The sequence below is a fragment of the Suncus etruscus genome, chromosome 15, assembly GCF_024139225.1.
Source record: "Suncus etruscus isolate mSunEtr1 chromosome 15, mSunEtr1.pri.cur, whole genome shotgun sequence".
NCBI classification, from domain to species: Eukaryota; Metazoa; Chordata; class Mammalia; order Eulipotyphla; family Soricidae; genus Suncus; species Suncus etruscus.
Genome location: NC_064862.1, coordinates 28,416,510 through 28,440,001, shown reverse-complemented (window position 1 = coordinate 28,440,001; position 23,492 = coordinate 28,416,510). Strand labels below are relative to the sequence as shown.

At 46.8% G+C, this 23,492-nt stretch overlaps 1 protein-coding gene across 3 annotated transcripts in view; it reads right to left on the bottom strand.

Annotated features, from left to right (window-relative positions):
• SGSM1 (small G protein signaling modulator 1) overlaps nt 1-23,492 on the bottom strand; it is a 667,483-nt gene that overhangs the window by 615,607 nt on the left and 28,384 nt on the right. For 2 of the 3 annotated variants that reach the window (XR_007503136.1, XM_049788767.1), the window contains exons 9-21: nt 23,141-23,208; nt 22,142-22,305; nt 21,823-21,955; nt 16,578-16,716; nt 15,350-15,414; nt 13,200-13,345; nt 12,063-12,191; nt 10,539-10,721; nt 9,439-9,507; nt 7,519-8,109; nt 4,305-4,429; nt 1,271-1,353; nt 172-281 (exon numbers count right to left, since the gene is read on the bottom strand). Coding sequence is in view for 2 of the 3 variants with exons in the window: in XM_049788767.1 (XP_049644724.1) it covers nt 172-281; nt 1,271-1,353; nt 4,305-4,429; nt 7,519-8,109; nt 9,439-9,507; nt 10,539-10,721; nt 12,063-12,191; nt 13,200-13,345; nt 15,350-15,414; nt 16,578-16,716; nt 21,823-21,955; nt 22,142-22,305; nt 23,141-23,208 (2,005 nt within the window). In the remaining variant the exon portion in view is untranslated. Of the gene's footprint in view, nt 1-171; nt 282-1,270; nt 1,354-4,304; nt 4,430-7,518; nt 8,110-9,438; nt 9,508-10,538; nt 10,722-12,062; nt 12,192-13,199; nt 13,346-15,349; nt 15,415-16,577; nt 16,717-18,797; nt 18,963-21,822; nt 21,956-22,141; nt 22,306-23,140; nt 23,209-23,492 lie in introns of all 3 variants that reach the window. The other variant, XM_049788768.1, reaches the window with a different exon arrangement.

Genomic DNA, 23,492 nt, shown 5'->3' with positions numbered 1-23,492 from the left:
GGTGCTGAGTTCAACCCAGCTGGGCTAAGCTGGGTTGACTGAATCATGTCAAGGGGCTTAAGGTTAAGGTATTGAGGTGATTTAAATCAGGTCTGGCTTATTACCTTGATTCTAAGTCCAAGGTAACAAGCTGGGATTTTTCTAATATTATAGAAGAGGGCCAGATCATACCTGGATTAGTGACCTCATGTTGGCAAAGTGTGTGTCCATGGCACCTCCATGGGGGAAGTTCTGGTTCATCCTCTTCATGAGTTCTGTGAAGCAGCTGAAAGCAAGGGCCTCTGGGAAAAGAGGGAGAAATTGTCAACCTACTTTGCCCTCAAGCCAGAGTGATGGTTTCAGGCTGTGAGACGGCCATGAAGACCAGTCAGATGGGAAGCATCTGTGTAATAGAGGACAAGAACATTCCACCTGAGGGCCCTTCAATCTTTTTTATTTTTTATTTTTTGCCTTTTTTGGCCACACCCTGTGACACTCAGGGGTTACTCCTAGCTCTGCACGCAGAAATTGCTCCTGGCTTGGGGGACCATATGGGACACCAGGGATCAAACCAAGGTCCATCCTAGGTCAGACCTGTGCAAGGCAAACGCCCCTACCGCTGTGCCACCGCTCTGGCCCCCCTTTTCAACCTAAATGAATGAGTAATTACCACATTATTGGTGCTGGAATAGTCTTTCTTTTAAGAAGTGAATGCTTAATGATGGGAACAACCTGTGGACAGCACATTTTTAAGCTGATGTAAAGAAAGGGTCAAAAAACTTTAGAAAATGGAAAAAAAAAACTTTAGAAAATGCTGCCCAGAGAGTATTAATTCCTCTACCATGGTAAAGAAATAAATGTTCTGAGAAGTTAGGAATAAAGAAATCTGGTTCACATTATTTAAGAAAATAGTTGAGAAAATTTCCCCTCTAATATAACCGCCTTAATATAATCTCTTAATAACCACCATGGAGGATTATGCTAGTTAGGAGATCAGCCATAGCATAGTAGGATCTCATTTTTTTCCCCCATGTTTCATTTTTTAGAACAGTGCAAATTTACAGAGAAGTCATTAGAAAAGAATTCAGCTACTTCATATGCTTGCATGGGTAAGTGAAGACTGAGCAGGCTGCTGCAAGAGGAAAATGTCCATTTGCTGGGACCTGTCTATGTTTACCGCACAGATCTGCTGAGCTCCTAAAGGGATCTGTGGATGCACAAAGCAAGGCCAAGCCCGCCCCTACCTCGGGAAGGAGCTGTGCTCCTGGTGCTGACGTGGATATATACTCACCATCGTCCAGGATTACAAGCAGTGGAGCCAAGAGGTCACACATGCCCTGCACATAGCCGATCTCAATGTGCTGCCAGATGTAACTGCGCGAGACACAGAGGCCCGTGATGTACCTTCCCCATCTTTTGTTTTGTTTTTGCGTCACACTAGGCGACGCTCAGGAGTTACCCCTGGCTCTGCACTCAGAAATCACTCCTGGCAGGCTCGGGAGACCATATGGGATGCCAGATTCCGACCACTGTCCATTCTGGATCAGCTGCTTGCAAGGCAAATGCCTTACCACTGTGCTATCTTTCCGGCCCCTCCCTTCTCCATCTTGAAGCTGTTCCTAGCCCTCCCCTGGAAACTCCTTCAAATGAACTTCCTGCCCACAGCATGAGTTTCTTCAAACATTCCCTGCTTAGTCATCAGGGTGACCTTCCAAAAGCCCAGCTCCTGGGCCACACCCTGAAGCTTTCACAGGTTCCCTCCTGAGTGATAGAAAATGTCCAGACTCCTTAATTGGGGGATAATAAGCCTTTCTAAGCTTCCTCCCAATTACTCTTCACAGCCTAAGGATCCCTTCCCAATACACCTTCCTTTCCAGCAATGTGGAGACACTAACCTCTGTACACAGAAAGAGCCCGAGTATGCCCCCTGAGCCTCTGTACAAGCAGTTTCCTCAATCAGGGGTCCCCATGAACCCCTTACTAATGAGTATTTGTTGTATCTTCCACCTACTAGAATGTATTACATCATGGCATTCTCAATAAATGAAAAGGTGGTACCATTAGTTCATTTTAAAGATGAAGAGACTGAGGCACAGAGAGGTCAATGGCATGTGGTCAACTCATGTACCTAATAACAAGCAGAGGCAGGGTTTGAGCCAAGACAAACTTATGCCAGGTAATGTGTCTTGTTTTTGTTTTTTGGGCCACATCCAGTAGCACTCAGGAGTTACTCTTGGCTCAGAGTTCAGAAATCACTCCTGGCAGGCTTGGGGTACATCTGGGATACTGGAGATAAAACCCAGGTCGGCCACATGCAAGGTAAATGAAATGCCCTACCTATTGTGCTATTGCTTTGGCTCCAGGATTGTGTCTTTAACCCCAATGATTTCTTTGGTTCCTCTGATTTTTGTAAGAGTTTTCTAGGTCTACCTTGAGGCCTTCTATAATGCCTTCTATTATGCTTCCCAATGTCAGAACCAAGCAAAAGTCATCTAGCCTCCTTATCCCCAGTGCTTTTAGTTTGAATGAAATACATAATTTTTTGGTTTTGATTTTTTTTTTTTTTTTTTTTTTGGATTTTGGGTCACACCCGGCAGCACTCAGGAGTTACTCCTGGCTCTATGCTCAGAAATCGCCCCTGGCAGGCACGGGGGACCATATGGGATGCCGGGATTTGAACCACCATCCTTCTGCATGAAAGGCAAACGTATTACCTCCATGCTATCTCTCCGGCCCCAGGAATATATAATTTTAATGGTATTCTTATGTCTTCTTTTTAAAAAGCATTTATTTATTTATTTATTTATTTATTTATTTATTTATTTATTTATTTATTTATTTATTTAGATTATTCGGCCACATCTGGCAGAATTCATGGGTTACTCCTGGCTCTGTGCTCAGAAATCTCTCCTGGCAGGCTCAGAGGACCATGTGGGATGCTGGAAATAGAATCCATGTCCTTCCCAGGTCAGCCATGTGCAAAGCAAATGCCCTCTACTACTGTTCTATGGGTCTGCTCCAAGAAATGTGCTAATATTAAAATCAATGACATTTGTCTTTCAGAGACTAAATTTTGAAGGGCAACAATAGCATGGGAGACTGGAGGACAAAGACATTAAGAGAAGTTAGTTAGAACGAAGGAGAAGTTAGAGCAGAGCTAGTAAACTTTTCCTGAAAAGCCAATATATTTTGATTTTTAGCTTGGTAGGCCAACCACTCAATTGTCTGGGTGCAACCACAAAACATGGCTGAGGTTCTAATTAAATTTCATTTACCAAATAATGTGTGGTGGGCTGGGCCCCGAGTCAAAGTCGCAGTTTGCAAACTTCTAGGTTAGAGTCACAGAGCAGGGGCTGGGTTATGAAAATAAAAAATAAAGTAAAAAATAAAAAATCATAGAACAATAATTGAAAGTATATAATCCCACATAGAAAAAAATGAAAAAAAAAAAAGCTGTGTGAAAGAAGTGTGAGTGATATAAAGTTTGCGGACATGTTAGCAGTTAGCATTTCTTTGGGCGACTGGCACTGGATATGAAGCCTGGATCTGGGTCTGGAAGGAGAAGATTCTCTTTAAACCTTATAAACTCAGCAGCCTTGGTGGATTTAGGGCTAGGGCTAAGGAATCACACATACAAAGCAAGGCATGCACTCCACCAGTTGAGCTACATCCTTAATGTAGATATTTAATCAGCCACTTTCACAATTTAAGAAAAACCAATCACATCATTTGCATGAAGACAAACGTGTAGGCCCAGATCTTGGCTTAAAGAAACAGAGCACAGATTCTAGGACACAGAGAGGTGGGTACGTTTTCCTGCTCAGACGTTAGACAGCTTAGGGAGTTGGGAGAGGACCTTGAGCAAGGTGGCATCTATCTGAGACTGGTTTTTTTGGGAGGGGGAATCATGGCACAACCGGCTGTGCTCCTGGCTCTACACTCAAGGATCACGCCTGATGGGCTTGGGGGAAAATCTGGAATGCTGGGGATTGAATTTAGGTTGGCCACATGCAAGGCAAATACCCTACCAGCTGTTCTGTGTCACAGGTCCTCAAGCCTCAGTCTATTCCCATATAGAAGTGGACATTTCCTTGATCTGTTGTGAGGCCTCAGGGATACCATGCCAGTAAAGGATCAGGTATGAAGTGTCTGGTATACAGTGGGCGATTAATAAGTGCTCTCTATGACTGTCACTGCTGTTTTGTCAGTGTGGGATGGAGTAAGAGTCAAGATGGTGTGGGGAGGCTGCAGAGCTTGGTTCCCTTCAGCACCCGCCACCATCCACTCTCCTTGAGATCTGCACCCTTTGTCCCCCCTCCTTTTACCTGCACATGATATTGCGAAGCTTTTCCAGGTTGGCGGGGGTGAAGTACCAGTAGTTGCGGTCACACCTCTGCACGTCCTTCTCGATACGATGCAGGTTCACTGTGTACAGGTCCAGCAGCTCAGGCTGGGTGGCCCAAAGAGGGGAGAAAAGACCAATTACACCATCGTCTGCCACTCACAGCTCCTAACTGTACTCTGGCATCACTGAATATATCCTCTGCCTGGGCCCTGTGGCTCAATGATGAGGTTTTTATTATTTGGTACACAGCTCTTGTAATCCCGATGAGACACCTTTTTTTTTTTTTTTTTTTTTTTTTTAGTTTTTGGGTCACACCCGGCGGTGCTCAGGGGTTACTCTGGCTGTCTGCTCAGAAATAGCTCCTGGCAGGCACAGGGGACCATATGGGACACCGGGATTCCAACCAACCACCTTTGGTCCTGGATCAGCTGCTTGCAAGGCAAACGCCACTGTGCTATCTCTCCGGGCCCACACTTTTTTTTTTTTTTAATACCACAGGACACTGTGGTATAAAGGATGAGAACTAGATCTTTACCCTCAAAAATGGTTGTTCATTTGCTTATACATGGATGGATATGGAGAATATTATGCTGAGCAAAATGAGTCAGAAGAAGAGGGATGGATATAGAATGATCACACTTGTTTGTGGAATATAAAAAAAGACAGTATGTAATAATATCCAGAGACAATAGAGACAAGTTCATGGTAGAAAGCTTCCCGCAAAAAGTGGGGGAATGCAGTTAGAGGGATGGAAATGATCACTCTGGGCAAAAACTGGGTGCTGAAAGGAGATAGTTATATTCATGATTCCCCTTCGGTAACAATATTGCAATTCATAGTGTCTAAAAAGCAAACTAGCTAGCTAGCTAGAGAAGATCATAGCCTGCCACAGAGGCAGGCAGGGATGAGGGCAGGAGGTAAACTGGGGACACTGGTCAATTAATTCCAAAATACACTGAAAACTTGGAAAAAGGAAACAGAAAAGGGGCTGGAGATATAGCAGAATGGGTATGGTGCTTGCTTTGCATGTAGCTGACCTGGCTTCGCCCCTAAGACCTCATATATTCCACCAAGCCTGTCCAGGAGAGAAGCCCTGGACAGAGACAGGAATAAACCCTGAGCACTCTCAGGTATGGCCCCAAACAAAATAAAACAAAAACAAAATACTAAATGAAAACACAGCTAGGAAAAATTTTCTCAGGAAAGAACAAATACGGCTTCCCACCTGCATTCTATATTATAATAACATAAACACTGGATAGTGATCTAACTAAAACTACTGTATTGATGTTGGATAGATAGGGATAGAAAAGCTTCCTGCACCAGAATAGGGAGAGTATGTGAGTGGAGAAGGCAGCAGACAAAATACTCTTTTTTTCATAATGAGGAGAATCCACAGAGAATGTCTAATGTGAAAGCAACAACTAAAAAAAGATTGAGAAGCAGCAATACAAGTTTGTAGTTTGTAGACAAGGCAGCAAAAACTAGCATAGATGGCAAATAAATGAGTATTGTTGGTTGCCCTTTGGGAAGGCACTGGGAGGAGGAGGGGTGGCTAACTGGGTTTTGCAGCCTGCCTCATCTGAGCATTGAGCTCTTGAAGTAAGGGAACCTGCCTCTTTAATCAAAATAAGTTCTTCAAGGGACACTGGAATATAGTTTCTTGTTTAGAAAACATCCATTGCAGCCCTTGGAGTTGGACTTTCTGGAAAATAAAAAAAGTGAAATATGTGAAAGAGGGTGGGCCTGCATCGAAAGCAAGATGCTCATTATGCTTGCCTAGTTGGAATATTTTTTACTATGTGCTGACACAGGAGAAACTTCACTGTGAAGTCTGAAAAACACTTAGAGGAGCTGGAGAGATAGCACATCGGTAGGGCATTTGCCTTGCATGCAACTGACCCAGGATGGACCCAGGTTCGATCTCATATGGTCCCCCAAGCCTGCCAGGAGCAATTTCTGAGTACAAAGCCAGAAGTAATCCCTGAGCACTGTCAGGTATGACCCAAAAACCAAGGAAAATAAAACCCCTAAAACAATATCTGAAAACCACTTAGAAAAAAAGGAACTGAGGCTGAAGATATAGTACAGTGGATAGAGTGGTTGCCTTGTATATCATCCTGCCCTAGTTTGATCCTCAGCATTCCATATGATCCCGAGCCTGCAAGGAGTAATTCCTGAGTACAGAGCCAGGAGTAATGCCTAATCATTGTTGAATGGGTGTAGCCCAAAAACAAATAAACAATAAAAAAAAAAAAACAAAGAGGGGCCGGAGAGATAGCATGGAGGTAAGGCTTTTGCCTTTCATGCAGAAGGTCATCGGTTCGAATCCCGGTGTCCCATATGGTCCCCGGTGCCTGCCAGTAGCAGTTTCTGAGCATGGAGCCAGGAATAACCCCTGAGCACTACTGGGTGTGACCCAAAAACCACCACAAAAATAAATAAATAGGGGCCGGGTAGGTGGCGCTGGAGGTAAGGTGTCTGCCTTGCAAGCGCTAGCCAAGGAAGGACCGCAGTTCGATCCCCCGGCGTCCCATATGGTCCACCCAAGCCAGGGGCGATTTCTGAGCACATAGCCAGGAGTAACCCCTGAGCGTCAAACGGGTGTGGCCCAAAAACCAAAAAATAAATAAATAAATAAATAAATAAATAAATAAATAAATAAATAAATAAAAGTTGCTATTCTAAAAAAAAAAACAAAAACAAAGAAGGATGAGAGAGGGAGAAGGTGCAGGGTGGGGGGGAGAGAGAGGGTAGGGAGAGAGAGAGAGAGAGAGAGAAGAAAGCCCAAGAAACAAAAAGTACATTGCTTCAATTCAACCCGAGCCTGCCAGGAGTAATTACTGAGTGCAGAGCTGGGAGTAACACCTGATCATTGTTGGATTGGTGTAGCCCCCCCAAATACACACACACACACACACACACACACACACACCAAAGAGACAGAGAGAGAGAGAGAGAGAGAGAGAGAGAGAGAGAGAGAGAGAGAGAGAGAGAGAGAGAGAGAGAGAGAGAGAGAGAGAATACCCAAGAAACAAAAAGTGCATTGCTTTAATTCAACTCTAGAACTGCATTGCCTGTTTTGGGGGTGCAGTCTGGGGGAGCTGCTTTGAATAACTGAGCTTCGGGGCTAAGCCCATCTTTGAGCAGCTGCCAACAATACAACCTGGCCAAGGAGCATCCTGGTGGCTTACGGAGTAGGTGACGCCGCTGGAAGACACAGGAGATGCCTCGTTGTTGGCAGAGGGGGTGACGGCCAGCGAGGCCAGGGCGGGGTACAGACTCTCCATCTCGGGCTCCTCTGACAAGCTGTCCTCACTGTCAGCATGGCCGCGCCTCTCGGTCTCACGGTTGCCCCAGCCCTCCATGGCACCGGCCTCCTTCTCAGGCAGGGCGACATCCAGGCTTCCTGGGACCGACATGAACTCGTCCATGCTCTCGTTGGCGAGGAGGTCGCTCTCGAGGCTGTCCTGCACAGCCAGCTCCTCCCGAGGGGCGTCGTCCCGAGAAGTGGTGGCTTCACTGCTCTGCCCGTCATCCACGCTGCTGTCCCCGGGCCGCAGCACCAGCATGGCATTGCGCTGGGCGTCCATAACACTGTCTTCTGTGCTCAGGCTAGGCTCCGAGTGCTCGGAGAGGCCGGAGGAGAAGTTGTGGGAGGAAGGATGGCCTGAGTCCGGGGAACAGGGGCCATTCGCCACGTTCCCATTGGGCATCTTGGACTGTTTCTCCTCGGACCTGCCCTCTGCTTCCACCTGCTCCGCCTCGTCAACGGACTCAAACACCTGAAGACGAGGGGCACAGAGACACAGATGGACTAGGGCGTCCGTGGTGGTGGCAGGCAATCGAAATATCCATCAACAGGGGATTGGTTCAAACATGGAGCATGCAATGGGGAATACATGGCTAGACAGCAAAGGAAGACAGTGATGTATGAAGTGCAGAGAATGGTCAGAATGAATAAAGGACAGTGGAACCGACTCAGATGGAGCAGAAGTGGGAGGAAACTAACTTCCATCAAACTAAACGATATAAAAAATAATCCCTCCTGAGGCCAGAGCTATAGCACGGCAGTATGGCATTTGCCTTGTACTCTGCTGACCCGGGATGGGCCTGGGTTTGATCCCCGGTGTCCCCTATGGTCCCCTGAGTCTGCTAGGAATGATTTCTGAGCAAAGCCAGGAATAACCTTAGAGCACTGCCTGGTGTGACCCAAAAACCAAAATAAAATAAAGTAAAATAAAATAAAAATAAAGAAGACCTACTGCCAAACCTTTATAAAAAACACAATTCCTCCATTTACATGGTAAGGAATAAGTTAGTAAATCATCACATTCATGTGATGAATCAGTCTGCACCACTTTCTCAGAAAGAGTTAGATGTGCAGGAGCTATCATGAGGAAATCTCCAGAGACTTTTTGGACATTTCCCTGGAGCCTTTCCTGCTATCAGACAGACCATGTTCCCAGGCCACTTGGGGAATTTTTTTCCTCTCTGTAGTTCTGTTCTCAATTTCAATTGCTATTAGTTATATGTATTTCTCTTCAAATATTTTTGATTGTATTGCCCTAAACCATATTAAAAATGACCTCAGTTGAAAGTCAAAACTAGGTAAGAAGATATGCTGGAAGAAATGTGGCTTTTGTCTTTCTCCCCCTCTCACTATGCCTGTGGGTTCTCATCTTAATCTGCTTTAGGTTTACTGGCCATTGGTTTTGGCAAATAAACACAAGTCCAGACACATATAAGTAGGTCTTCCTTTAACCCACATTTTGTACTTTGCTTTAAGATTCTGTGAGATGGAGTTAACATTCGTGTCACTAAATGAGTAGAAAGTTTGTTGAACAATATGAAAGATGGCCTTTATGGTGCCATCTAAAAGGCTGCTGTATTTTTTCCTAATGTTGACAGGCTCATGTACATATAAAGGCTTACAGAAGGGTCTGGAAGGTACACAGCAAGCTGATGATAGTGATGTTGCTTCCAGGGAGGACCAACAGGGATGATGGAGAGCCAGAGCCAAACTGGGTTTGTGCTGGTCCACAAAATAAGACTTTCCTGACCCATCACTCTGGTAGGTCAGGGGATGGGGTGGCGGGTCTGGGAAAGGTCACCTGTGTGCTGCTGCTGGAATCACTCTGCAGGCGGACGTTCTGGCGGCCAGAACTGCAGCTCTGGGAGGACTGAGATAAAAGGGTCGAGATGGAACATGGGTGAGACCATGGCATCCTGTTCTGTAGGAAACACTTAATAATTGGGATAAGGATTTTGCCCACATCTTTGGATGCTCAGGGGTCACCCTTGGCCAGTGTAGCACAGATCAGGAGGGGGACTACTAGGCTGGGAGCCAGGAAATCTGTGCTTATCTCTGTCCCCTCTCAGGGCCTCAGCTTCCTGCCTACAAATCCAGACCCCACCTTGAACTATTCTGTACTTGATGTTCCTGACTAATACTTTAGTTCAACTCGCAGTAGCTCTCTGTATCAAGGTCTTAATTTTTTACATCGTTATATGCCTTTTGCCCCATTAACTTCTAGTTCATTCTTGCCTCATTAGAAGCTGCCTTTGGACATGTACCCTGTTCAGCCAATGGATGGGTTCTCCTGTGGCTGTGTGGTTCCACTTTCCCACCTTCTGATCTGTTCTCACAGTAAGTTCACACCCTGACTAGCCTGCCAGGGGCTGAAACCAGAGTGCCAGACCCAATTATACAGGCCGAGATGGATGGACTCGGCTTAGCCACCGACAGTCCCTAGCTGAAACTCCAGACTCAGGAGTAAAAATATCAATGTATTTTGGAAATCACTACTTTGGGATCTTGTTTGCTATACTATTATAGTAACTAGTGCCTGATAAGAGAATCAACTTCTGTCTGAGCTCCTGCTTCAAGCTGCTGGGTTTATGTAAGGATAGACATAGCTAGAAAGCATTATAGGCCTTCCAGGCAGTAGACACAGGGAAGGCCTTCAAGGAGCAGCTGTTGAGTGAGTGAAGATCTGGGAACGTGCTGGGCACTTCACATTGGCCTTAAGCCCAAGAGCTAAGAGAAGTGGAGCTGGGGTTTGAGATCAGATCTGTCACATGCCAACATTACCTGCTACCCTGAAGTGAGGGGTGATTGTCTCAAAGCTCTGAGCACCCAGCCCTCCCTCCTCAGCCCTCATAGGTGGGATCACACTGTATCCCCACCCACCTAAGGTGTGCCCCCCATCACCTCATTGCTAACGGTGGAGTCCCGGTGCATCATGCGGTGAAGGTGGTTGTCCAGGCTGGCCCCTGACGAGCACTTGGCCAGGGCGGCTGCGTGGGACTCCCGCTCCCTCTGCCGCACAATGGCTTCACAGCCCAGCCACTCGGACATAGTCTGGGCGTAGCAAGCATGAATCTGCTCATCCGCCTGCCAGGACAGAGACAAGGTCTGAAATGCTGGGGTCTCCAGGAAGTTGGCCCGCTTTGACAAAGAACCCTACATCCAGGAAACGTTCACACAAAGGCAGTAGAGTTAGTGTCCAGAGTTCTAACAGACATGTGCCATGCTAGTTCTGTTTAGCTTTTCCTCTACCCTTTCCTATGTATTGTGACAGACGCTCGAATAGTTACTGAGTTCCAACTGTGTCAGGTTATGTTCTGGGCCACAAGGACTAACTGGGCGAAGAAGCTTCCATCCCTGTCTACTACCTTCCTTCTCTCCCTGCACCATCATTCATTCATTCCCTCACTCACTACATTTGCTAAACACCCACTATGTTATCAAACAAGGGCTACAGGACATGCAAGCTGCTCTTCCTCTATCTTGGTGTCACCCAGCAGAGTTGCTGAGAATGCCTCATGTCCAGTATGTGGCCAGGAACCAAGAACATAAGGGTGGATCACCCTGACCCTTTCATCTCATAGCCACTGTTTATGCGATAGAAGGAAGCCTGTTTCTGGTCCAGATAACAAAGGTGCTTTTTTTGTTTTGTTTTTTGGTTTTTTGGTTTTGGGGTCACACCCGGCAGCGCTCAGGAGTTACTCCTGGCTCTACACTCAGAAATCGCTCCTGGCAGGCTTAGGGGACCATATGGGATGCTGAGATTCGAACCACCATCCTTCTGTATGCAAGGCAAACGCCTTACCTCCGTGCTATCTCTCCAACCCCAGATAACAAAGGTTTTAAACTGATGATGCAGGTAGACCCAAAAGGTGCCAGGCAAATACTAGAGAGCAGAATGGGGGCGACTGAGGACAGAAAGGCTGGAGATGAGGCATTTCTTTAATTCCACAGGGCTACCTAGAGTGATTCTAGGTCTCCTACAGACCTCTGAGGACCCATGGGAACCCATATGATGGTAGTGCACACACCTACAAGTGTGATTAAACTGTAGAACACAGAACACATACACAAGTAAAACAGAAGTGTGAATCCCACTGGTGTGCTGGCAAGGCAATACAATAATGCACTATTGTTTTGCAAGATAGATAGTATATTAACATAGCAAGAAATTAAAGCAGATGCAAGATTCCTCTGTAATATTTCATACAGCTGCACATGAATCGACCATCATCTCAAAACATTCAGTGGTTTACTCTTATTTTTACGACAGAAGAATCAGATGATTCCAGGGTCACAGATTCAGCTTCCTGTTACCCTGTATACCCCAGCCCCAGTGTGGTTCAACATGAATCTGGAGTGTCCCCAGCCCTACTGGAGTTCACAGTTTTGATACAAAGACCCCACTGGCCACAGCAGAAAACCAACCTCCTTCCGCTCTGTTTCCGTCATTCCAAACTGGTAGTGGCCCAGGAGGAAGGGCCACACGGTCTTGCGGATCTCTGGCTGGATGCCCCCGTAGTAGATGAGGCGCAGCAACTCTTGCTCCTCATAGCTCTGTAGGGGGTATGGGGGTGGGGCAAAGAATTTGGTCAGAAATCAGAAAACCAGGGTTGAATTCTGTGCCTCAGTTGTCCCAATTCTCAGATCTAGATCAGAGACCATGGCACAAATGAGCAAAGTCATATGGACCAATTCTTTACCTTAGCTTCATTTGTAAGTGGAACCCCCCAAACTTTCCTGGAATCAAACCCAGATTGGCCTCATACAAGGCAAACGCCCTACTCATTGTGCTATCGCTCTAGCCCCACCGCTCATCTCTTTATATTCCAACGTCAAGCGCCAATTGCAATTTTTTTTTTTTTGGTTTTTGGGCCACACCCAGCGTTGCTCAGGGGCTACTCCTGGCTGTCTGCTCAGAAATAGCTCCTAGCAGGCATGGGGGACCATATGGGACACCAGGATTCGAACCAACCACCTTTGGTCCTGGATCGGCTGCTTGCAAGGCAAACGCCGCTGTGCTATCTCTCCAGGCCCGCCAAATGCAATTCTTAAAGCTCTCAGATCAGCCCATCCACAACTGCAAACCAGCCGTTCTTTTGTCCCTGTTGGGAACTTTGATTCCTATTGTGCACAGCATCTTGTCAAAGCCACTTAAGACAGAGAACTGTTTTGTTGCTTGGGCCACCAACTCTTCATCAGCAGTTCATGCTATCAGCTGGTGAGCCCTATGGAATCCACTTTCCAGGCCCCCTACTCTTGCAGTTAGGGGTGGCCCCGAGACATTTTTCCACCAATGGGATATCTGATAAAGAGGAAGACAATGAACTATTCCCAGGCAGGGCTTCTGAGGAACAAGTATGCCCCTTTCACACAGACTCTTTTCTCTGTTGGCTGGAGAAAGAACAAAGGCTTTTTCCAGCCTTCTTGCCTGTCCTAAGGGCTTTGGAATATCAAAAGCACAGAGCTTTTTGATCTATCTGTCTTGAGTCCCCACAACAAGGCAGGTGATAGATGGCACCCTCCTTTGTCCCCATAACTCCCCAATTTTAGGCCGAGCCTTACCGCACTGTCCTCGAGGTACTGCTCCCAGATCCTGGCTGTCAGACCATGCCCTGCATCACAGGGCAAGTCTGGGGACACGATCACATGGTTGACCAGGGCAGAGAGATGGGTCCTCACAGTGGACAGGTGTCTGCAATAGGCAAGCCCTGGGGGAGAGGGTCAGCATCATCTTCCATTGTCTGATACTCTGAGACCCTGTCATTGGCCTCACACACTCTCCGAAGAGCTGTCCCCTGAGAATCTGAGTGAAATTTCAGGACCCAGACAATTCTCATCACCCTCCTTTTCTACATAAGGCAGAGGAGGGAAGGGATGAGTCTCCCTCTGATTTTGGTTCACCAGCTCCATCCCTGGCCCTGGGGAACCACTGTGGCCTTTCTCAGCCTGTCTAGAAGTGGAGAGGGTCACCCACTCCCTGGGCTGATGGTGCCTCCAGGTGCTTTCAACCCATACACAGAAGAAAAAGGGGATGACTCCCCTAAACTTGGATGGATGAGGAAGTCCTGGAATTCAGTGGCCAGGGAGATGCAGCAGGAACCTGATTTAAATTCATAAAGGTCCCCACAGAGAAATGCCCCCAGTCTGCCACCCTGTGCCTTTGCATTCTGGGCAGCCAGAGGGCTGACCAAAGGTACCATGCCAGCCTACAATCATTCTGACCATTGTTCTTCCCTTTTTATTTTATTAGGCTACACACCTGGAAGTGCTCAGGGCTTACTCCTGGCTCTGCACTCAGGGATCCCTCCTGGCGATGCTCAGAGGACCCTATAAAGTGTCAGGGATTGAACCTGGGTTGACTGTGTACAAGGGAAGTGCCCAACCCTCTGCACTATTGCTCTGGCCTCTCATCCTTTCCTTTTGGAATTGCTCCATCACCTCATCATTTACTCTCAGATACAATTTGGGACTCAGCCATCCCAACACTAGGAATAATGATGGTGGTGATGAGCTATTAGTTCATATTACAGATTATAAGCTATGTGCTTGGAAGCATTTCCTAGAGATCCTTTAACCCTCAATACAATTCTATGAAGCAGGTAAAAAAATTTTTTTATTTGCTTTAGGCCACACCTAGTGGAGCTCAGGGATAACTCCTGGCTATGCTTGGAGAACCATATGGGATAATGGGAATGAAACCCAGGTCAGCTGCATGCAAGGTAAATGTCATACTTACTGTACTATTGCTCTGACCATGGTGTGTGTGTGTGTGTGTGTGTGTGTGTGTGTGTGTGTGTGTGTGTGTGTCAATATTTTAAAAGGATTCAGGGTTGGGGCAGCATACTACTGCAGATACTCAAGCTGGTGGTCCTTGGAAGTTAACTGGGCCCTATTTGGCCATGCTGGGGTGGGGGCTTGTGATGTTGGGAGATAGAACCCTAGAACTTGCACCGGGTAAGCCTGTGCTTGACCTCTTGAAGTAGGTACTTCTAATGGGTAGGGATATGAGGTCCTGGCTTGGGCCACAAAGCTGGGAAGTCTGGACTGGGACTTATACTCCTGCCACCTGTCACCAGAACCTTCTGTTGTGCTATCGCTCTGGCCCCTACCTTGTGTCTCTATCAGAGATGAAACGTATCATGAGACAACATCAGTTAAAACCTGTCTCTATTCCCAACCTTTTCTTTCAGACTTTTCCATGGGGGTTCAGAAGGATCTGAGTGTGCCAGGCCCTTCAATGGGCACCGAGGATGAAAGGTAACAGGAAGGGCAGAACCCTTGATTTGCAGGGGACTAATAATCTTCCTACCCCTCCAGGAGCTTGGGGGTGGCCAGATCCCTCCTGCAGGAACTGGCATCTTTCTGGAATTCCTAGAAACACATCCCCATGTCCTCTGCCCTGTGAAGCCTGAGAATCTGCGAAGAATCACTAGAGCAGAGCTGGATTCTCAAGAATCCAGGAAAGCCGTGGCCAGAGCCCTGGCTCTGGTGTAGAACAGCTGTGTGACCGCGGGCAAGTCACTTTGCCCTTGTAGGTCTTCATTTCCTTACTTGTTTGATGACAATCATTAGTGCAATCAGGATAATTTTAGAAAATGTTCTAGAGAGGGAGCCCAGGGCCAGCTTCTCCCCAGAGACAGCCAGCCATAGGGCAGACACTCAAGAGATGCTGCCCTGAGGTCACAGTGACCTACAAAGAGGCTCATACGCACATCCATAGAAGGCTCTGGAAAGAATCTGGTACTTCATGTTGTCGCAGAGAAGCTTGAGGGGAGCTCTGCAAGACAGAAAGAGATACTCAGAGAACTTGTGACACCTCTCAGAGACATTAAGGATGAAAGCACATGGCTCGGCCTTCCTGGAAAGGAGCCTAACTAAGTAAGGGGATCTGGGGGCTCTGTTGATTAAAACACCACTGACCCTCTTCTGCTACTACAACAGGGATCATACCCTCTAAACCAGGGGTCTCAAACTCGCGGCCTGCGGGCCATTTGCGGCCCTCCGTACAACATTTTGTGGCCCTGCCCTAGAGGAAATTTTTTTGTTTTGTTTTGTTTTAGTTGTTTGGGTCACACCCCCCAATGTTCAAGGCTTACTACTGACTTTGCACTCAAGGATCACCCCGATCACCCGGCCCCCAGGTAAATTGAGTTTGAGACCCCTGCTCCCACTGCTCTGGTTCCCAAAGACTAAAAAGTGGCTGATCTATTCATCTATGGGTTTTAAGAAAAATAAAAGACATTCTTGCAATAATTTTCAGAGCCAAAGAGAGGAAGGCTGGAAGTTCCAGCTCACTACATGAAGCTCACCACAAAGAGTGATGAGTGCAGTTAGAGAAATAACTACATTGAGAACTATCCTAAAAATGTGAATGAATGAGGGAAGTAGAAAGCCTGTCTAGATACAGGCTGGGGTGGGGTGGGAAGGAGGGAGATTTGGGGCATTGGTGATGGTAATGTTGCACTAGTGAAGGGGGGTGTTCTTTACATGACTGAAACCCAACCACAATCATGTCTGTAATCAAAATGTTTAAATAAAGATATTAATAAAAAAAAAAAAGAGTGGCTGATCTGTGTAGGATGTGATATCGTAAGATGGTTGTGAGAGTTAACTTGAGTCCATGCAACTCTGACCTGCCATTTCTGGTGGAGACAGACCCTCTTGTTTCCTGCCTGGGTTCCTAAGCCAGAAAGACCCCATCTTTGCCATTGTCTAGGAATGGCCTGACTGGGAATGACACCATCAAGGGGCAAGCAGAGGCAGAGCTACTAGCTACTAGTACTAGAGGTACTAGCTATGAGCATCTGGATCTAGCTGTACCTGAAGTCACTTTCTCTGGATTTTTTCAGGGTATGAAAAGAAATACATATCAATAGGGTTTTGCTTTTTTTATTTTGTAAACTCTCAGCTTTCTCCATCCACCGCTCAAGTCCCTTTTACCTCTCATGGTTGCAGCCATTGGCTGAACCACCTTCAGCTAAGCTGGCCTGTGAGCAAGATGGGCAAGAGGATTTCCGGGGGCCGGGTTGCCAGAGAGATGGAAGGTTGTGCACAGAGACATCCATCAGGTCCTGTGGGACTGTGGTGGAGAGAAGGGGCAGAGGACAAGCCTTGTAAGTCCCACACAGGTTACTGAAACCTCCCTACCCAAGCGAGATGCTCTCCCCCAGACCAGCACAGAAAGGAAAAGACCCTAAACGTGAGAGCAGCGAGAACCACTGTGATCACAGTCCAACCCAAGGCCCTGAGCCCACCTGATCCAGTGACAGCCACCACCATGATTTGGAACACCTAGCAGATGAGCAGAATGGATGGCATAGAGAGAGATGGCAAAATAGGGCAACACCAGAGTAGAGAGAACAGACCCAGTCCCAGAGCATGAAACCAAGCCTCGCCATGTTGTCACTGAATTGTCCTTGAAAGGTGCTGCCAGGAAGGGAAGGATCCTGGGGAATTGTGGAGAAGGGACATTCAGTCTGCTAAGCTAGAGTTATGAGGATCTTGTGGGAAGAAGGGAGCCTGACTCAGCAGATCAGGTAAGGCATGCAAGGTTAAGGGTCAAAGGGCACATCACTTCCCCTTGGATGGTTTTGTTTTGGGGCCATACCCAGCAATGCTAAGGAATTACTCTCGGCTTTGCATTGCTTTTGGCAGTGCTTGGGGACCAAACTGGATGCCAAGGATTAAACCCGGGTCAGTGCGTGCAAGGCAAACACTTTCCTAGCTATACTATTGCTCAGCCCTTGTCCCTGGTTTTGAGGCACACTGCTGTCCCACTAACAGATTATCAATCCCCCAGAATCAAGGGGGGGAACTTGGTAAAAAGCCATTTGTTTGTGTCCCACCTCGGACTTATTTCATTAATATCTCCTGGAGATAAAATTCCTTAAGTGCCTTTCAGTTTTGGCATTAAGCAGCTACGTGCAAGAACTGGGTGGGTATAAATGATCCCTCTTCTGCTGGATGGTGACTCCTGGCCAGGAACTATTCTTTGAGTATAGCATTAACAGTTTCCCTTCTGCTTTTCTTTCTTGGCTTTGTGAAAACTGCAGTGTCACAGCACTACAGAACATACTGGTGACATACACATTACCTTCCTGGTCTTCTGGCTGTTCTAGGTGGGAAAAAAGTCACTTCTGCTAGGTCAGGGCTTCACATAAGCCTTCTACAAAGAGCCAGAAAATAAAGGCTTTCACTTTTTGTGCACTATCTGTTTATTACCATGACCACTTGCTTCCACAGCTGTGGATCATAAAGAAAATGCAAACAATCAATGTAGAATTGGTCACTAAGATGAAAATCTAGTTTCCTCTTGCAATTGTCCCAAAACTATACTTTCTTCAATTCTTTCCAAAAAAATTGTTTTCCAATTGCTTAAATGGTCAAAACCATTTTTTCCAATCGCAAAAACATCTGTCCAGAAAGAGGCTGGATATGGTCCATGGGTCAGTTTGCCAAGCCCTGTCTGGCAGACTAAAAGAAGTGGTGGGCACTGAAGTCACACCTCCTTGAGGGCCAGGCGGAAGACCCACACACTACCAGATCTCACAGCCCACTCTGGTCCATGAAAGAGTAGGAAGCTGCCTACAGAAATGAGATTCTTTTTTTGTTGTTGTTTGGGGGTAATGCCTGGTGGGTCTTAGAGCTTTTATGCCTGACTCTGTGCTCAGGGATCACTTCTGGCAGTGCTTGGGGGACCATATGCGCTGCTGGGTCAACTGCATGAAAGGCAAGCACTCTGCCTACTGTGCTATCTCTCCAGTCCCCAGGAATGAGGTTCTTGAGGTCACTCAGATACCCAATGAGTGATGAGCCAAGGAGCTGGCGAAGAAATACCCAGGTAAACCCCTGAGAAAGACCCTAGAGAAACTCCTTCATCCCCAGTTCTTAGTCTAACTCAGGAAATCACCAAGCAGTTCACTGTGCATGGCAAGCTTGACCCCACCTCTGGCCTCCCTTATCACTTCTGGCAGACAATACCGAGGGATCCCTACATAGTGGAATCTAGAACATTCTAGATTGCAGGTGCAGGCTGCCCAGCATAAGAGGGTCAGAAGGTTTCTTGGTCTATCTCCCCTGCGGGACTGAGATTCAAATGACAACATGGCAGAGAAGTGTCCAGCACCCAGCCCAGAGTGAGTGGGGGAACCCAGACATTACTGGGGGGATGTTGCTTCAGGTTGGCTGTGAGGACAATGGCATCCCATCTGGCATGTGCCCACTGGCTGTCCCTGGCCACCACCAGCACGGACCGGCCCACTGGAACCACCATCCAGGCAGGGCCCATGGAGACAGGGGATGTGCTGCCCAAGGGGTTGAGAGCAACTTGAGACACAAAAATCAAAAGTGAGAGGATCAGATGCCTGGGTACTAACAACTGACTTGTTTTCTGTCTTTTCTCCATGACTATATCTACTACCTTGTCTTGATTTATAAGCAAAACTTAGAAAACCTCTAAGAATTATTGTTTTATGAGTTTCCAGGAATAATATGAAAATACTGCTGTTATTTTTGGTGAAGAAAATCAATATTGTGTAGTTTATCTCAACCTAAAATGTGAATTTTGTTTAAAAAATAAAAGCACTGGTGAGAAAAGAAGGATGAGGGAAGAAGACTGAGACAGTGGGAGTAGAAGGACCAATTCCCATTGACCCTTCATGACCTGGCTCCACATGCTCTCATGTCCAGCACCTCCTCTGAGGTGTTTTGCTTTGGATGTTTATATGTGCTGAGGAAGCCCATGAGGCCTGGCATCATTGTCCCTAATCAATCCTGCAAGGAACTTGTTTCTTTTCCCACCTACTTCTCTCACAATCTTGCGGAAGAGGAACAATCGCACTCACTTCTCGGGAGGGGGCTGCCTTCACCCTCCTTCTACAGACTGGGACAGGAGGCCTGGGGAGGAGGAAGTTCTTTGAAGATGCAACTTCAGTGGCCAGACCTGCTATGTTCATCTCTCGAAACCCAGTGCTTCAGCGTGGGCCTCTGTGCATCCAGAGACACGGGGTGAGGTCTGGAAACAAGTCTGGTTCTCACAGCTGTGTGTGGGGCTTGAGACAGAGTTGACTGTACCTTGGCATGAGAGGGCAACAGCAGGGAAGCTGTTCAGTATTCCACAAGGTATAGGACGGGTCCCCCCCCCTTAACAGGAATGCTCCAACCTGAGCCAGGAGTCAGGAATGGAGGGAGGAGTGTCCTACAGAAGTAGGTGGTGCTGGGTTTTCCTCAAGAGCAAGTGAGTCATATGGAAGCTTAATTTCTAGATTTTTTGAGGAATATCCATGTTGTCTTTCAAAAAGGCTGAACCAGTCAACATTCATATCAGCAGTGAATGACTTCACTTATTCCCACATCCACACCATTAACTGGTTGTCTTGTTCTTTTTTTTTTTTTTTTAATTTTTTTTTTTTTTTTTTGTGTTTTTTTTGGGTCACACCCGGCAGTGCTCAGGGGTTACTCCTGGCTCCATGCTCAGAAATTGCACCTGGCAGGCACGGGGGACCATATGGGACGCCGGGATTTGAACCGATGACCTTCTGCATGAAAGGCAAACGCCTTACCTCCATGCTATCTCTCCGGCCCGGTTGTCTTGTTCTTTGTGATGTATCAGGTGACATTTCATTGTTGTTTTGATTTGCATTTCCTGAGTATTAATAATGTGAAGCATTTATCATGTGATTTTTAGCCATCTGTATTTCTTCTTTGAAGAAATGTCTACTCATCTCTTCTTCCCATTTTTGGATGGGGTTAGATTTTTTTTCTCTACCAGTGCTTTATACATCTTAAATATTAATCTCTTATCAGATGGGTATTGGGTGAATAGTTTCTCCCATTCCATGAGCAGTTTTTGTATCCTACTCATTGTTTCCTTTGAGGTGCAGAAGCATCTTAGTTTAATACCATTCCTAGAAATATACCCTACAAGCCCAAAAACACAATGCAGAAAAGCTCTCTCATTGCAGCACTATTCACAATAGCCAGAATCTGGAAACAATCCAAGTGCCTCAGAACAGAGGAGCAAATAAAGAAACTGTGGTATAGCTACACAATGGAATACTACATAGCTGTTAAAAATGAAGAAATGAGAGAGGCAAAGGGACAGTACAATTGCACTCATTTTGGGATATAATATAATAAAATAATAAATAAATTAAACAAATAAAAATAATAGTATGCTTTTTTCTCTTTTCTTTTAATCTTATTTATGTTTATAACTTCTAGATAGGGGCCCCTGCCTTTTTGGGGGGTTTGTTTTCTTTTGTTGTTTTGTTTGTTTACATCATTTGGTAATTCTGCCTCGTGTTTATATGCTTCCCTACAAACTGAGAAAAGGAAAAAAAAAAAGTGAGTGGGATTCAGGGTCCAAATGCCCCAGGAGCATAATGTGAAAATAAAAAGTGGTCATCTTTAAATACCCAAACCAATGTCAACGACAGTAATATCAAGAGACCCAAAGTATAACAAGCAATATACAAAATTGACTTGTTATGCTAGCAGTCTAGGGGACTAAGGGTGGAGGTCTGGGATGCATGCTGGGAACTATGATGGCGGGAGGTCAACAACAGTGATGGGAATGGCCCTAATTCATTGTCACTATGTTGCTGAAATACAACTGTGAAAAACTTGTAAAAAATTAAAGAAATTTAAAAAAATTTAAAAACAAAAACAAACAACTGCTAATATGGTATTAATATCCAGAGACAAGAGAGATGAGGGTCAGGAGGACCAGTCCATTTGAAGCTTGCCACAATTAGCAGGGGAGTGCAGTTAAGGCAGAGAAGGGGTCACTGACAATGATAGTTGGAAATGATCACTCTAGACAAGAACTAGGTGCTGAAAGGAGACAAAATGATATGCATAATACCCTTTAATAACAATATTGCAGGCCAGAGTGTCTAAAAGGAAAAAGGGAAAGAGATTGAGAGAGAAAGAGAAGAGAGAGGAAAAATGTTTGCCGCAGAGGCAGGCAGGGGGAGAGAAACTGGGGACACAAGTGGCAGGAAATGTGCACTGGTGAGAGTATTGTACATTGTATGACTGAAACCGAATCCTACCTTGTCTTGCTGGGCAAGGAAATGGAGGGCACCAAGGTAAGTATGAACTCTCCAACCCCATCCTCTTGTTTCCAGTACATGGAGCCATTTGCAGGATCAGCTAATGGGGGCCAAGAGACGGGGTCACTTACCCATCTCAGGCTGCATTCCAGGGTAGATGATCCTGAACACATAATCTGTGGCCTCGTCCTCCTCCTTGTCCGAAGATGTGGACTCGGCCGAGCCCTGTGGGCTCCGCTTGCGCAGTTTAGGAAACACTTTGCCCTGGAGGAAAATGTCCCAATACAAGGGCCTGGCACACAGGAACCCCAGAGCACCCGAGGGAAGGAGGACTCTGGGAAAACCTGCAAAACCTCCTCACGGCCCAGAAGAGGGGTTAGAAGGAGCCCTCTCCCCACCTGACCCCGTTCTTGTAGCCTCCCTGCTCCTAAACATCCTATGAACACTCACCTTCCCCCGCTGGGACCATAGCGGGGGGTCCAGCTGCCCATGAGGGAGCAGCCCATTCTCCAGGCAAGACAGAAACTGCAGGAGGTGCCCGCCCTTTGGGAAGCGAAAGGGCGGTCTCTGGATCCCATCCTGGCTGACCAGCACCACTGTCCCGCCGCTGTCCACTGCTCACGAGGCCCAGTCAGGAAAGACCAGCAGGGTGTGAATAAATGATAGGGTGAGGAGGTCTCCCCAGCAAACACATCCTCCCAGGATCACCCAGAGACATTCTGAGGTTCTGGGAGCCCTGGACCATAGGCTCAGGTACCCTCCTTTGAGGAATCTTTTTAAATAGAAGCCTCCCCCTGGTCAAGCTTAGGGGTTCAGAGCCACCCTCAGAGATGCCTGGCCCCCAGAACAGGCCTGACAATTCAGAATTTTGTGTTTATGGGTCACAGCACCACATCCAGTCGCATCACAAGGTACCAGGGATCAAAATCGTGGCCTCAAGCATGTAAGGCACATGTGCTACCACCTTCCAGTCCTTCTCTGGTCTCAGACTCTTGGCTTTTAAGCAAATTGTTTCCTGAACATGCTGCTTTTAAACATTTTAGGGCCAACTTCCAGTTTTTGACCTTTAGAGACTGACTTTGGCATCACAGATGCCCAGATGCCCCACTCAAGGTCGAGCCATGATGGGCTGTTATAATTGTATTAAGCTGCTTCCTCACCTCTACACTGAAATTGACTGAATTTCTAACCCTGGGCCATGGCAGCAGAGAAACAACTGCAAGAGGCCTGTTAGGATAGAGCACAAGTCCTGTTGGAATCGGGCACAACACAGACGCACCGAGCACCTGAAGCTTAGGTGATGATTCTCCCAGAAATCCAGAACCAAGGTTCTGCTGTGATTCCCATTTTACAGAAGGGATGACTCAGGTAGGTGAAGCCACTTGCAAAAGGAGATAATAAGGGGCTCCAGGAGGAACATCCCATATTCATGCTCTATGCAATCCCTACCTTGCTGGTGGCAGTGCAGGTAGACAATCTCCTCCAGGCGGATGGTCATGGCATAATCCCAGTAGACGCTGGAAGAGGGGTGGGAAACATCAGGCCCACAGGAAGCTCTGCCTAGCCCAGCATGGGAAGAGATCATCTTCCAGAAGACCAATTGGGCATCTCTGCTCATGTCACTGGGACCCATCGGTGAGCAGTGTCCATCCATGTCCCAGTCTCCCCAGATTCTCCCTCCTCTCAGCACCCCGATTTTCCATGGACTCTCACCCTCACCAGCTGGTGGGGACTGACTTCCTGAGTCCTGGGCCCAGGATTCAGGAATGGATGCATCTAATAAGTCCAATCAGCAGATTCC